Source organism: Hemiscyllium ocellatum, assembly GCF_020745735.1.
Source record: "Hemiscyllium ocellatum isolate sHemOce1 chromosome 27 unlocalized genomic scaffold, sHemOce1.pat.X.cur. SUPER_27_unloc_2, whole genome shotgun sequence".
Taxonomy (NCBI): Eukaryota; Metazoa; Chordata; class Chondrichthyes; order Orectolobiformes; family Hemiscylliidae; genus Hemiscyllium; species Hemiscyllium ocellatum.
Window position 1 is genome coordinate 3921027 of NW_026867487.1, and position 13356 is coordinate 3934382.

Here is a 13356-nt window from a genome sequence, read left to right on the forward strand (position 1 = left end):
GAACTCTAGAACATACCAGTTAGGAGAACTGCAACAGTTAGGAATAAGTAAAAAGGGAACACAGAGATGTTTACCATGCAAATTGTGCCTTTATGTAAGACGAATAAGGATCAATTGTTTCAGCTGAGATCTGATGGTGAATTTGAATAAAATTAACAGAAGCTGAATTGTTTCAGCTCAGAGTTTAGAAGATGTTGAGACATATGTAGACTCGCTGCTGATAAGTTCCTTTCTGACAGAGATACCCCTTCACGCGTATTCAGCATAAACAAACTTTTGTTCTGCAGTAAATGGCATTGGATAGCCGGCCACAGGATAGAGAATGAGAGTTACAAGAGGCATTTGGACCTATACCCTTCTCTACCACCGAGTAGCACCATTTCAAACTACGATACATTCGCCCACTTGCATTAACTCTTAACCCATTACTTATTAACATTACAACTCTTTCGACATCACTCTTAAAAATAAATGTAATGTGACCAGTCTATGGGATACATTACAATAACCAGCTAGCATTCAAACTAATGCTGGTTCTTTGGTGGTCAGTATTTGATTTGGGCTAGTTATTTTAACAATGAATATTGTCGCGTTTTCAATGCCAGTGTCTGTCTTAAAAGATTTGAACCATGAATATCACGCAAGTCACTGTAGAGAAGAATATAGATTAAGACACTGAAAGAGACTTTGAAAACTCTCGCCTTTCTACATTTTGACAATACTAACAATTCAAGAAAGAGATCATAATTTGACTCAGTGAGTTGCTGGTGCTAAGAGTCTCTTGTTTCTTTTTGTAAGGGCTGAGTGCATTTCTGTAACAATGTGGGCAGCAGTGCACAGTAATACATTGCTGAGTCGGAGACACGAACTCCCGTGATGCTTAATGGAACTGTTTTCTTATCTTTTTCCAAAAAGGCAGAAAACCGATCAGAAAACTTTGGAGACGTATCTCCATTTTCCTTATCGAACCTCCTCAGTAAATATTCCAGAGATTCCCCGGGATACTGGATGTACCAGAAGAGGGTTGGTGCACCATACTTTGTCGTGTACGTGCAATTCAACTTTATGGTCTGTCCTTCTTGAACTTGCAATTGAAGAGGATCTTGTGAAACTGAATCCTGGCCTGTCGTTCCTGTAACAAACAGATACAATATATCAAAAATAAGTGCTAATAATGAAGCAAAACAAAAAAACACATGTTGAGTTTTTCAGTTCAGACTCACCAGACAACATGGCCATGATTATAATTAAAGTATGCAGTGAATACATGGCACGTTGTCCAAGAGTAAATAATGCACACGGTAAAGTATGTTGTCACATACAACTTGATGCTGGCGACAGAGCTCTGATCAGGGGTACTCGTGACTTACTGTGAATCTCTACAGCATTTCTCCTAGGTTCAATTGGCTGTTTCTCATATCTGACGTTAACGGTAGACCAATCACCATTCATTTAAAAATAAATACTTGTGGCTCTCTCCAATCAATTGTCGGATTGTATATGCTATTCAACCTGCTCAGAGTTACTATGCATCTCAGGACTTGACTCGGGCCCCCTGGCACAACCACTGTTTCCTCAATAACCTGACACCCATACTTCTTTGTCATTGCCCAGTTTGCGAACTGACTGTTAGCTTTTATTAGCCAACGGGGCGTCCAGCAAGTACAAACAGGAATTCAAAGGTTAATCAGATGAATTCCCTCCTGTGGAGGAAACTACATCATCCCATTAATGCCATCACAAAATTATGTAGAAAAAAGTCCTTTATTTTACTGATGAAGGCATCAAGAATACAGAAACTCCAGCAAAAAGCCAGTGTTAATCAAACTTACAACGACAACTTTCGACAATCAGCGCTTCAATAACTGATCTAAGAATCCTGAGATACCCAAGCGTTTCCCTTGCAGACAATCCAGTTTAACATAACATAATCAGATACTGAGAGAACGCAGCAAATGAGTGTCAGGCTAGAAATGGAAATGCTCCAACTTTGAATCGCACAATTCGTACAGCATTGGAAACAGGCCGTTTAGCATGACAAGTACACAATGAACCACTGAAGAATATTGCACCTAGACCCAAACCAATATTTTATCACTGCATCTCAAGGAGACATGCACATGCTTGGATTGTGAGTAGAAACCGTTCCAAGCAAAAGGAGAATTTGCAAACTCCACGCAGCCTGTTGCCTGAGTGTGGATTCAAACCCTGACATTGTGAGGCAACGTTGCTGACCTCTGCGTCATCGTGGATTAGAGATCATGAAGTTACCAGGAGATGGTTCAATTTTAGAGATTTACCTTATTTTTGCTTACTGCTTACTGATTCATTTTTAACACTTTCCTTTACATTGTTAATAGAGTCACACTTTAATCAACAAAACTTTCCTACTGCAAAGAAAATGGTGGACTGTGAGTGGAAAGTGAACAAGCCTTCCAAGTAGACAAATCAAGTGCAAGCGTAACGAAGACACTAGCCTGAGCGTGGAATCCAACGTACATCCCTGGTATTGGAAAGCAGCCGGGCTAACCAGTAAGCCACCGTGCACTCGTGAGTGTGACATTATATGGAGATGGCTCAGTTTTAGAAATAACTCCAACAGCCTTGGCATTCATTACAAACAAAATATTTCACAGAATGGATGGTTCGATGGATAAGCCAACATTTATTGATAACCTCTAACTGCCCTTGAGAAGGTATTGGCGAGCTGCCTTCCTTTCTGTGACTGTTATTGGAGTATTGGACAACCAGATTGGTATCAGAAAAGTGGGACTCAAAACTTCAGACCCAGGGATACTGAACTAATAGTGATGTAGATAGTACAAGTCAACGTACTGCATCACTTCTATGGAAACTTTTGTCGTAATGATCCATAGATCCCTCGTATTATAACAATGAATTCTGATGTCAATAAGTAAACAATGAGAGAGAATCAATACTCCTATTAATAGAAGCCGAGCCTTGATCACCTGTTCGACCAGAGATTAGATCTAAATTATTCTCTTACTTCTACCTGCTGAAAAATGTCCATTCTGTCACAAAATAATGTACGAAATGATCCATAATCTTCAGATGTTGGCGAGAGAATGGGAAGTGTAGCATTGGAATTTTCCAATCATTTAATATTAATTTGATCACCATTCCTGGAACAGACGGAGGCGAAAGGATTCCTTTTGACAAGTGATCAGCATTTGTCGAGGCTTTACTGTGATCGCTCAGATTAGAAAGCGATGGGAGATAGAAAAAAAAACACATTAGCGTTCTTGAATTCTCTTCCATCTTATTACCAGCAATTTCCAACTTCATTGCAATGAGTTGCTTCAGCATTTAGATCCCAAGCTCATCCCCACTCAAATAATGTTTCCCATTTTTCATATCTTCCATTTATCTGTTTTTTCCAAAGATTAATACCTGAAGCTAAATATTAAATATTTGGACAACTTCATGAAATTGCAAAATATACTTATAGTCATAACATTTGTAAAGTATATATCAAAATGCTTTGACTTGAAAAATACAGAATGCACAATAAAATTCAACTTGCTTCTTTTGAAAACATGCTCGTCTGTCTAAGTGCTTTATAATTGCAACTCTCTTTTGTTAATTATTAATAGATGACAGTTAAAACTAAGTGCAGACATTTCATGTAAATGTTCTATTTATTCCACTGTTGAAGAAACCACATTGACCTCAGTGCCTGTGATCGAGCCAAAAGATGCGTGTTTGTGTGTGTGCGTGGGTGTGTGTGTTTCAAAGAACTGCGGGCAAGAGAATTAGGCACTATGACTGAATGTGCGACATGGTTTGCAGCTGTTTCCAAAAATGCACGTGGTAATGTTTTTGCATTCGTCTACCAAAATGTAAAAAATACTTACTGAACACTATGCCCCAACTTTCCCCTCCCTCCCCCCCCCGCCACCCTCCCCCCCAAGTCAAATTACCAATAGTGACGCAAGTGCAATTTCAATGAAGTTTCCGCGTTTGGCAATGGAAGGAACTAGGTGTCGAGATGAGAAGGGAAGCCATTGGCGTCGTTCATTGGAAAAATAACATGAAACAGAATTACACAGACAGAGACTAAGGTGATGTTCGTGCAATATTTTCATGCCGAGTTTACACAGTCATAGAAATCTGCAAATACAACCCAACTGTTGTTACTCAGTTGTTTTTTTATCGTCTCTTCAGAAGTTTTTGTCTACGATTCTCTCTCTGGAGGTGAATCTTTTTCTGTTCCTCGGTGTGGCAGCGCCCTCTTGTGACCACTAACTGGAACTCTGCCAGTGTTTTTCTTTTCTAAGCCCGACCACATCTCTGCATCAATGTGGGTCTCATTGCACAGAAATACGCAGCAAAGTCGGAGGTGACGGTCTTGCAGATCGCTAATTTGACACTGTTTTTACTCGTATCAAATGTCAAAGAAAAACGATCTGACTGAGTAGGATTCTTGACTACCACCATAGCTGTAATCACGTGAACCTCGTATTGTTGAGGTTGCCCTGTAAATTGACTGTACCAGTCAACTTAAAGATTAGCAGTACTTTACTTGAATTTGCAAGAGAGTGTGAAACTTTTTCCTTCATCAAAAACGATTTAAGAAATGAGTTTGCCATGTGCCTTCGCGACTGTATTTTAAGAAAAATGAAAAACAATTATTGAAGTAATGATCAACATAATCATCGTTTAAATCATAATCATGTCTCGACTACAGACAGCTTGGTCGGAGAACGAATGGAAGGACAGACTTACTAAAGAAGTGAGACAATATTATGGAATCGTTAAGGCATTTTCTCATGGTGCTGTTGGTGTTTGTAATTATTCAGTCTAGAAAACCATCTATCCTCGGTCCACTTTCAAAGTTGCTTCAGTCAAACACAAACAGTCAGATCTGCAACAATCTCTGAAATCTTTAAAGCTCTAGTTTTCTGGAGGGGAGGTGGTGGCTTCAGTAATGTGTCTGGACTCATGGTGGATGTGGCATGAGTGACATGAACATTAGTTCCCTTTGGTTCTCTTTCGTTTGTTTCTCGTTTAGTTTTAAATTACATAGTTTATACTCTGTACAAGAACACACGTGATAATGAAATCTCATGCCAACTAGAAATTTGCTCACAATTTCTAACCGTGCATTGACATTAGTAGAGCCATTCTTATTTTGGCTAAACCCTACATACTGCATGTGTCTTATTTATCTTGTTCCACACATCTATAAATCACGAATCAACACAATCCCTAGGCCAAAACAAAAGTCCATTTCTGCCCCCCATCCCCGGTTTATTTGCGCTACTCCTCGGATTGTCTTCTCTTTCCTCTCATCTGCGTGTCCTCAGTTTTCTAGAGCCTTTCTTCAGGTTGAGAATCAAATCTATGTGTCTCATGCAGAGATTGGAATCACCAGCGGTTGTTTGTGAATCCTCTCCATTCACATGTCAATGAAAGACGTTGTTTTCATGTCTTGAAATCGCAATTACACAGCAAACGATTTATCATAAGTTTCTGGAAGTTGATAAAGTTCGTGAAGAATCTGTAGTTCAGAAACAACATATCAGTCATTACACAAAGAAAGCATGCAACCGTGAAAACTGGGGTGGTTCGGCAATACCTGAGGACATTTGTGCTGTCATCCAGGAATGTTTCAGACTCTTCATGGTTGTGATGGTAGCATGATGTTTTCTAGCCATGCTATTAAAAAAAAACTATTCCCTTGGTCTTTCTCCTCTCCATTGGTAAGTCTTCCCCTTGCCTGGTGAAGACTTCTTGATAAAGACTGCTTTCCACTTTACCTTGAGTCTATTCTTGGTCCCTGCAAGGATCCTTACGCAAAGATTTGACTTGCCCCCGTGCTACAGCATGCCCATTGCAAATATGATTTCTCTATATTTCTAAGCCACAGTGTAGATATTCTGGCATACAATTAGAGTATCCTCGATGAGCTTTCCTGGCGTCGCCTATCCTGAACGCTCTACTTTTTCTGACACTGACATTTATTACTTAATCTTAATTCTAGGAGAACGTTAATTTTATACATGCATTTCAATTATCTAAACCCTTTTGTTGAATAGGTATGTGGCAGCCACTCACGCCGTTAGATTATGACTGCCCCACAAACTGTTTCTGATAAAGGTTAGTTCACCATATTTCTGAAGCTTAACTTGTAAAAAGAAAACAGAGATAATGGAATGCGTTAGCACCAGGTGAATTGTTGATGCTGGTCTTGGGAATTGTGGTTTACCAGTTTTTTCCAATGTCCCTCTTTGTTTTCATGTGTTAATTTTTTAGAAGATTAAGCTCAGTTGTAGTAGGTGTTAAATAAAATCTCTTGCCACACAGTAAATGCAGGAAAGATCATTTTTCTAAAAAGAAAATCTTCAATACATGCTTTCCTTCCTCACCAGAGAACAGAGCCAAGTTGCTATTCCTCAATGTGAAACCTTTTAATTATTTCCCCTCATCCTCTGTGTGTTTGTGGACGTGTTTGCATTTGTCTGTTTCAGATGTCTTCGCAATTTCCAATGGATGGCGATGACTGCTCACTTACTCAAAATCATAAGGCTCCTTCTACAGAAAGAGAAATTTGAAAACGTATCAATATGCCTGGAGGAGAAGCACGCTGATCGACTAATAAGCTCTGAATTTAGTTTTGCCCCATTCTGTGCCTGATTAAGACCGTGATCATTATCACTCTTTCTGGAGTTTAGCCAGAAAGCACAGGTGTGAAACTCTAGCAACCTCCGGCTATCGCCTTGTGACAGGTATTTTGGATTTGAATCTGCTTTCTAAATTTCCCAGTCATTCCAACATTACCAATTCATGTTCCTGAATGATCAGTATCTTTCTTTTTGCATTCTTGTGCACTGTGTCTGCTGTTTGTCCTCAGAGTTGATCAACAGGGATTCAGTATCCTATCAGAATAAGAAGTTATACCATTAAAAGAGGAACATTCAGCAATATATATCCTCTACCTCATGCGCCAAGAGACTGTGGATTGCTTTTGTATCTCCAGTATCCACATGAAAATGCTCAATTTCTGCTCAGAACCCTTAATTCTGATGCTAACAAAACTGTTCCCAGGTTTGAACACTGTAAGGAATAGATTGTTGACACTATTGTCAGTGTTGCGTAAGTTCTTGGAGGGATTCTGAAGAACAGGATTTCCATGCATGTGGAACGACAGTACTGAGTAGGGACAATCAACAACACTTTGCATGTCAGAATTCCTAGGTCAATTACTGATTTTTTTTGTGAATGGCAAAGAAGATTGATGAAGACAGGGAACTAGACGTTGGCTATATAAACTTGAGCAAGGCTATTGACAAGGTTTCATATTGCAGACAGTTTACTAAGTCATAATTACATGAGATCCGGGGGAATCTAGCCAATTGGATAAAAAATTTCCATGAAAAATTTAAACAGAAGAGTATGATCTATGGTTATATTTCGGAGGAGGCCTGTGATAAGTGGACTGCTGGATCCTTTGCGTTTTGTCATTTTTATGAATAATTTGGATGTTCATAGAGGAAGTATGCTAAGTAAGTTTAGTGTAGTTTACAGAAAAGAACATTACCTCAGTATAATTCGTCTTTTATCAGATGTTGCAGAAGGCATTTAATTTCCAAAAACGTGAGCTGTTGCATTTTATTAAAAGAAGACAGGTCAGGAATTATTTAATGGTAAGGCACTGCGCAATGTTTCCCAACAAAAAGACAGGGGCAGGGTGGGGGTGGGGTGTTGTGCAGGTGCATAATTCCTTGAAAGTGGATTCACGCGTATACAGAATTGTGAAGAATAAATTAGGCACGTTTGATTTCATTAGTCAGAAGTAGAGAAGCCATTTTCCAGATATACAGGGGGTTGATTAATTAACATTCAGAATACTCCATACGATTCTGCCCCCTCTCCGAAAGGAAGAATGTTGTTAAACTTGAAAGGGTACAGAAATTATGCAAATTATGTTGCAGAATTTGACGTATATGGAGAGAAATAAAAGGCTGAAACTTTTTTTCCTACAGCGTTAGATTATGAGGGGTGGTATTATAAGTGGCATGGATAGGCTTAATAGCCAAAGTCTTGTTCCCACGTCCGAGGAGTCCAAGTTAGATCGCGTGAGTTTAAGGTGATGGGGCAAATGTAAAGGGACCCGAGAGGCAACCTTTTAATAAAACATTGGCCATGTGCTGGGCAAGATGCCAGTGCTGGAGGCGAGTACAATTTCAACATTTAAAAGACGTTTCGCTGTGTGAATAAATAAGAAGTGTTTAGAGGAACACGGGCCAAATGGTATCAAATGGGACAGATTAGTTCAGGCCATCTGGTCATTGCAAACGAGTTGTACCAAAGGGTCTGTTTCTGTGCTGTATGACTCTATTTCTCAGTCCGTAACTGTTTCACGGAGGTACATAATTTGACTCTAGCATAATATAGAGTCATATAGGCATAGAGAAATGTAGCATCAAAACAGACCCTTCGGTCCAACTCGACCATGGCACCGAGTTATCGTAAACAAATCTATCCTCATTTGCCAACATTTAACCCATATTCGTCTAAACCCTTTCTATTCATACCGCCATTCAGATGCTTTTCCAATGTTGTAATTGCACCAACTTCCACAACTTCCTCTGGAAGATCATTTGATCAAATCATCACTGTCTGTATGAACAATGTTGCCCCTAATGTTCCTTAGAAATCGTGCCCTTTTTATCTGAACCCTGTGGCCTTTAGTTTTGGAATTTCTATAACGGGGAAAAGACGTTAGCTATTCACTTTATCCATGCCCCTCCTGATTTTATTAACCTCTCAGCCTCCGACGCTGCCGGGAAAATAGACCCAGACTATTCAGGCTCTCTCTAAACTCAAACACTCCAACCCTGGCAACATTCTTGCAAATGTTCTTGGAATACTTTAAAGTTTCAAAGTCCTTCCTGTGGCAGGGAGACCAGAATTGCTTGCGGTGTTCCAAAAATGGTCTAATCAAAGTCCTTTACAGCAGCAGCATGACCTCTCAATTCTGATACTCAATGCACTGACCATAAATGTAAGCATATCAGACGCCTTATTAATCACCCTGTTGGCATCAGACTTAAACTTTCAAGAAACAATGAATCTGTATTAAGGTCTTTTTGTTCAGCAACATTCCCCAGGTCCGTAATATTAAGTGTATAAGCCGTCCCCCGATTTGCCTTTATAAAATACAGAACCTCACGTTTTCAAAGCTAGACTACATCCACCAATTCTTTGCCCATTGACCCATTTGCTCGTACGGCCAAGGTCCTGTTGTACTCTGAGATAATCGTCGCTGCCGATTACTCACCTACTTGTAGTGTCATCTGCAAACTTATGAACCATGCCTCCTACGTTCACGTTGAAATTATTCATATGAATTAAGAAAAACAGTTGCCCTATCACCAATCCCCACAGCATGCTACTGGTCACGAGTTTACAGTCTAAAAAGGAAATCTCCAGCCATATGCTCTGTCTTCTGTCTCCGAGCCAGTTCCATGCCCAGATGCCTTGTTCTCTCTGTATTCCATTTGATCGATCCTCGCTCATGATGAGGAATATTGTTGAATGCTTTTTTAAAAAAAATCACATCGATGATATCCATTACTCTTGCCTCGTAAATTTTCTTTGTCACTTCTTCAAACATTTAATCAACACAAATGGACACAAATTCACATGAACAAAGATACGTTGACTAACCCATTCAGCCATCCTTTTCCAAATGATTCTAACTTCGGTCCCTCATAATTCTCTCCAAAAACTCGAACACCACTGAAATCAGGCGCACTTGTCTGTAGTTAACTGATTTTCCCTTACTAAATTTCTTAAAGAGGCAACATGGTTGCCAATCTCCAAGCTTCTTCCACCATACTCACGGCTATTTATCGTCTGAATATCTCGGCAAAGGGCCCAGAAATCACTTTACTAGCTACCCACAGAGGTCTAATGTTAGGAATCATGCATTTCAAGATGTCCAGCACCTCCTCCTCTCTAATATAGACATTTTTGAACATATCAGTACTTGTTTCCACACATTCTCTATCTTCCGTATCCTGCTAATCACTGCTGAAAAATATTTGTTTCGTACCTGCACAATCTCCAGCGGTTCCCCGTATAAGAGGACTTCCTTATGTTCCTAGAGCCCTTTTCTCTTCATTGATACTCTTATGACTTTAATCTATTTGTAAATTCCCTTTAGATTCCCCTTAACGCGTTTTGCATCCAGCCTGCCCTGATTGTTTGATTCACCCCATTCCACACGTGCACCTGTTTCAGACTGACGTCTTTTCTCTCTGTCTCCCCAGTCCACGCCACTTCCAAGCCCAGTTTAACTTCTCGTAGCTTGGGCAAATTTCCCTCCCAGTATATTTATCCCCATCCAATTTATGTGCCCACCATCCATTTGTAAGCAGATCATTTCTATACCCAAAACCGATTCCAACGATACAAGCATTTATCTGCTCCATCTTCTTATTCCTTCCCTCATTAGCTCGTGTCATTCAGAGGAATCCAAGTATTGCTCCGGTTGAGAACCTCCATTTTAACTTCCTGTCAAACGTCGTTTTTCTGTCATCAGAATCTCGACTTTCACTCTTTTTTTATCGCTAGTTCCCATATGTCCAACGACCTCCTCGTGTTCCCCCTCTCCTTTGAGAATCTTCTGCACTTTCAGAAACATCCTTGATTCGAGCACCAAGGAAGCAACGTATGATTCTGATGTATTGATGTTGGCCGCAGAAACCTCTGTCTGTGTCTCTGACTAGAGAGTCTCCAATCACAATTGATCACTTGGAACCTGACGTTCCTCTGTTTAAAGTAGAACCAGTCGTGATACCAAGGAGCTAGCTGCCAGTGTTACATTATCGATCAGAGTGCATCGCCCGGCAACCCAAATGTTCCAAAAGAAATCAGGTGTGAGTGACATGTCAGCAAGTGGAATTTCCTCGAGCTGTTCAATGTTCATTATATATCAGGGAATATTTGTCTTCAACATTTATTTTGTATATATTTCGTATTTTCCACAACTTCTATCCACTTCTTCAGTCCACACGTTATTATCAGGTTCCAGGTATTCGATAGTGTGCAGTTTTGTTTGAATTTAAAATGTATCTTGTTCTCAAAGCACATATTAAGGTACAATAAATATTTTAATTTAAAAACTAAAGGACGTAAAAACCAATTGTATCAGCCACCACAGATTCAACTCATTCCAAGGGCAATTCTCCTCAGACATTTTTTTTTCTGTTTGATGATTATTTCCGGCTGACAGAACCAGCCTAACGCGAATTTTAAATATGAATCTTTCATTCAATCAAAATTTGAGATAACTGGTTAAGAAACAAAGTTAAAGGTCACACGACACCAGGTTGTAGTCCAACAGGTTTAATTGGAAGCACACTAGCTTTCGGAGGGATGATCCTTCATCATTATCTTCTTGGAGATCCCCTCCACTTTAAGCCGGTGGTTAGTGGTGTTGATAGTAGTCATGATTTGGAGGTGCCGGTGTTGGACTAGGGTATACAAAGTTTTTAAAAATCACACAGCACCAGGTTGTAGTCCAACAGGTTTAATTGGAAGTACACTAGCTTTCGGAGAAACATTGATGAAGGAGCGTTGCTCTGAAAGCTAGTGTGCTTCCAATTAAACCTTTGAACTATAACCTGGTCTTGTGTGATTTTTAACTTTGTACACCCCAGTCCAACACCAGCATCTCCAAACCATGGTTAAGAAACAGCATTTGAATCACTGCCTGGGACAATTAAACCCACGAGCTTATTTTTTTAAATAGATTATGTGCCACCTGTTAATCTCAACTGTTCACTGAACCGAAGAATTTGTTGGTGAGCTGCCTTCCTGAAAGGCTGTTGTCTTTGGGATTCATGGACAACCAAAAGGCTATAGGAACGCTTGTTGAAGGATTTTGAAGCATTGACTAAAATAATGATGTTCCCAGTCCAAATCAGGATGGGCTTGGAGCGACTCGGAGGTGAACTTTTGTTGGGATCACAGATCCCTCATCTTATATCAACGGAATTTGTTGTTACTTTGAAAACAATTGTACCAAACCAACTCTCCCTGTCATTGAAGTAGAGATTTGAACACATATCTGCCCAGAATTTGCATTTGAACTGTTTTTCTAGTTCGACCGACTGAGAGCTATTATTCTTTCTGCCTGAGCAGAATATATATGCTACATATAGCAGATCATCTATAATCTTCAGATTCAGAGTTTGAAGTAGGAAAGAACAAAGAACGCAGCACCAGCATTTTCATAAATTTCCTGCAAATGTGTTCACCGTCCCCAGAAACAGAACGAGAAAGGCATGTTCAAACACTCCTGCATGGAGTGTGTGCAGACTCATGCAAAGAGGAGCTAATGCCAGAAGCATGTGAACAACAAACATTGCTGTCATTGCTCAGAGTAGAATGGGATATGAGAAGTAAGAAATCTGTAGGTTGCTTTAAACTGTCTTCCAATCCATTATCGTCGATGGCCAATGTCATTATCTGACTTGCTTTAGAAACACTTTCCCGGACATAGCTTTCATATTTACTTTGCATATATTTCGCATTTTCCACAACTTCTATCCACTTGTCCAGTCCATAGGCGAGTATTAGAATCCTTGTGGCCTTGTCGACCGCTGATTGAAAAATACTCGTAGTTAAATTAAATTTTACAGAGAACAACTCAGGAAAGTTAGAATACAGACCGAAAGAACTGTGGAAGGTGGAAATTTGAAACAAAAGTAGAAATTATAGGAAAAGCTCAGCAAGTCTGATGGCATCTGTTGTGAGAAATAAGACTCACCATTTTAGGTCCAGTGACCCTTCTCAGAAATAAACTGAATTTAGGATTCTGGTGTATCATCTGCCTAATCGCATCAGGAACTGTCGAGTCTGCCCTGGGTACTGGCTGTATCTTTGTGAATAACCTGCATCGCTTGTCTTCCAATTTCAAGTTAGTAGAATAGTACCATCGTCATTTAAAAGCCTTTTAAGAAACTAAATATTCCACTGTGTCTTGCAGACTCAATTACAACAAGAAACTTACACTAATAGTCATAATTCTGATCTCTACCACCGCTGATTTACAAATGCTAATATCTGGGTTACAAGCATAATAGAGAAAAAGAGGACTGAAAATGCTGGAGATCAGAGCTGAAAATGTGTTGCTGGAAAGGCAGCAGGTCAGGCAGCATCCAAGTAGCAGGAGAATCGACGTTTTGGGCATGAGCCCCTCTTCAAGATTTAGGATTCTGCGTCTGGTTACAAGCATAATGGTCGGGCAATATGGAGTGTTTTTTTCTTGGAAATTAATGTTGAATCAGAAATAGAATAACGACGAGAAATGGTGCAAGATTG

At 39.8% G+C, this 13356-nt stretch overlaps 1 gene segment (V, D, J or C); it reads right to left on the minus strand.

Annotated features, from left to right (window-relative positions):
• Positions 1 to 770: 770 nt before the first annotated feature.
• Positions 771 to 1301, minus strand: LOC132807672 (T cell receptor alpha variable 40-like). The segment is given in 2 exon segments: positions 771 to 1132; positions 1224 to 1301. Coding segments are annotated over 2 exon segments (408 nt in total).
• Between the last annotated feature and the right edge of the window lie 12055 nt (positions 1302 to 13356).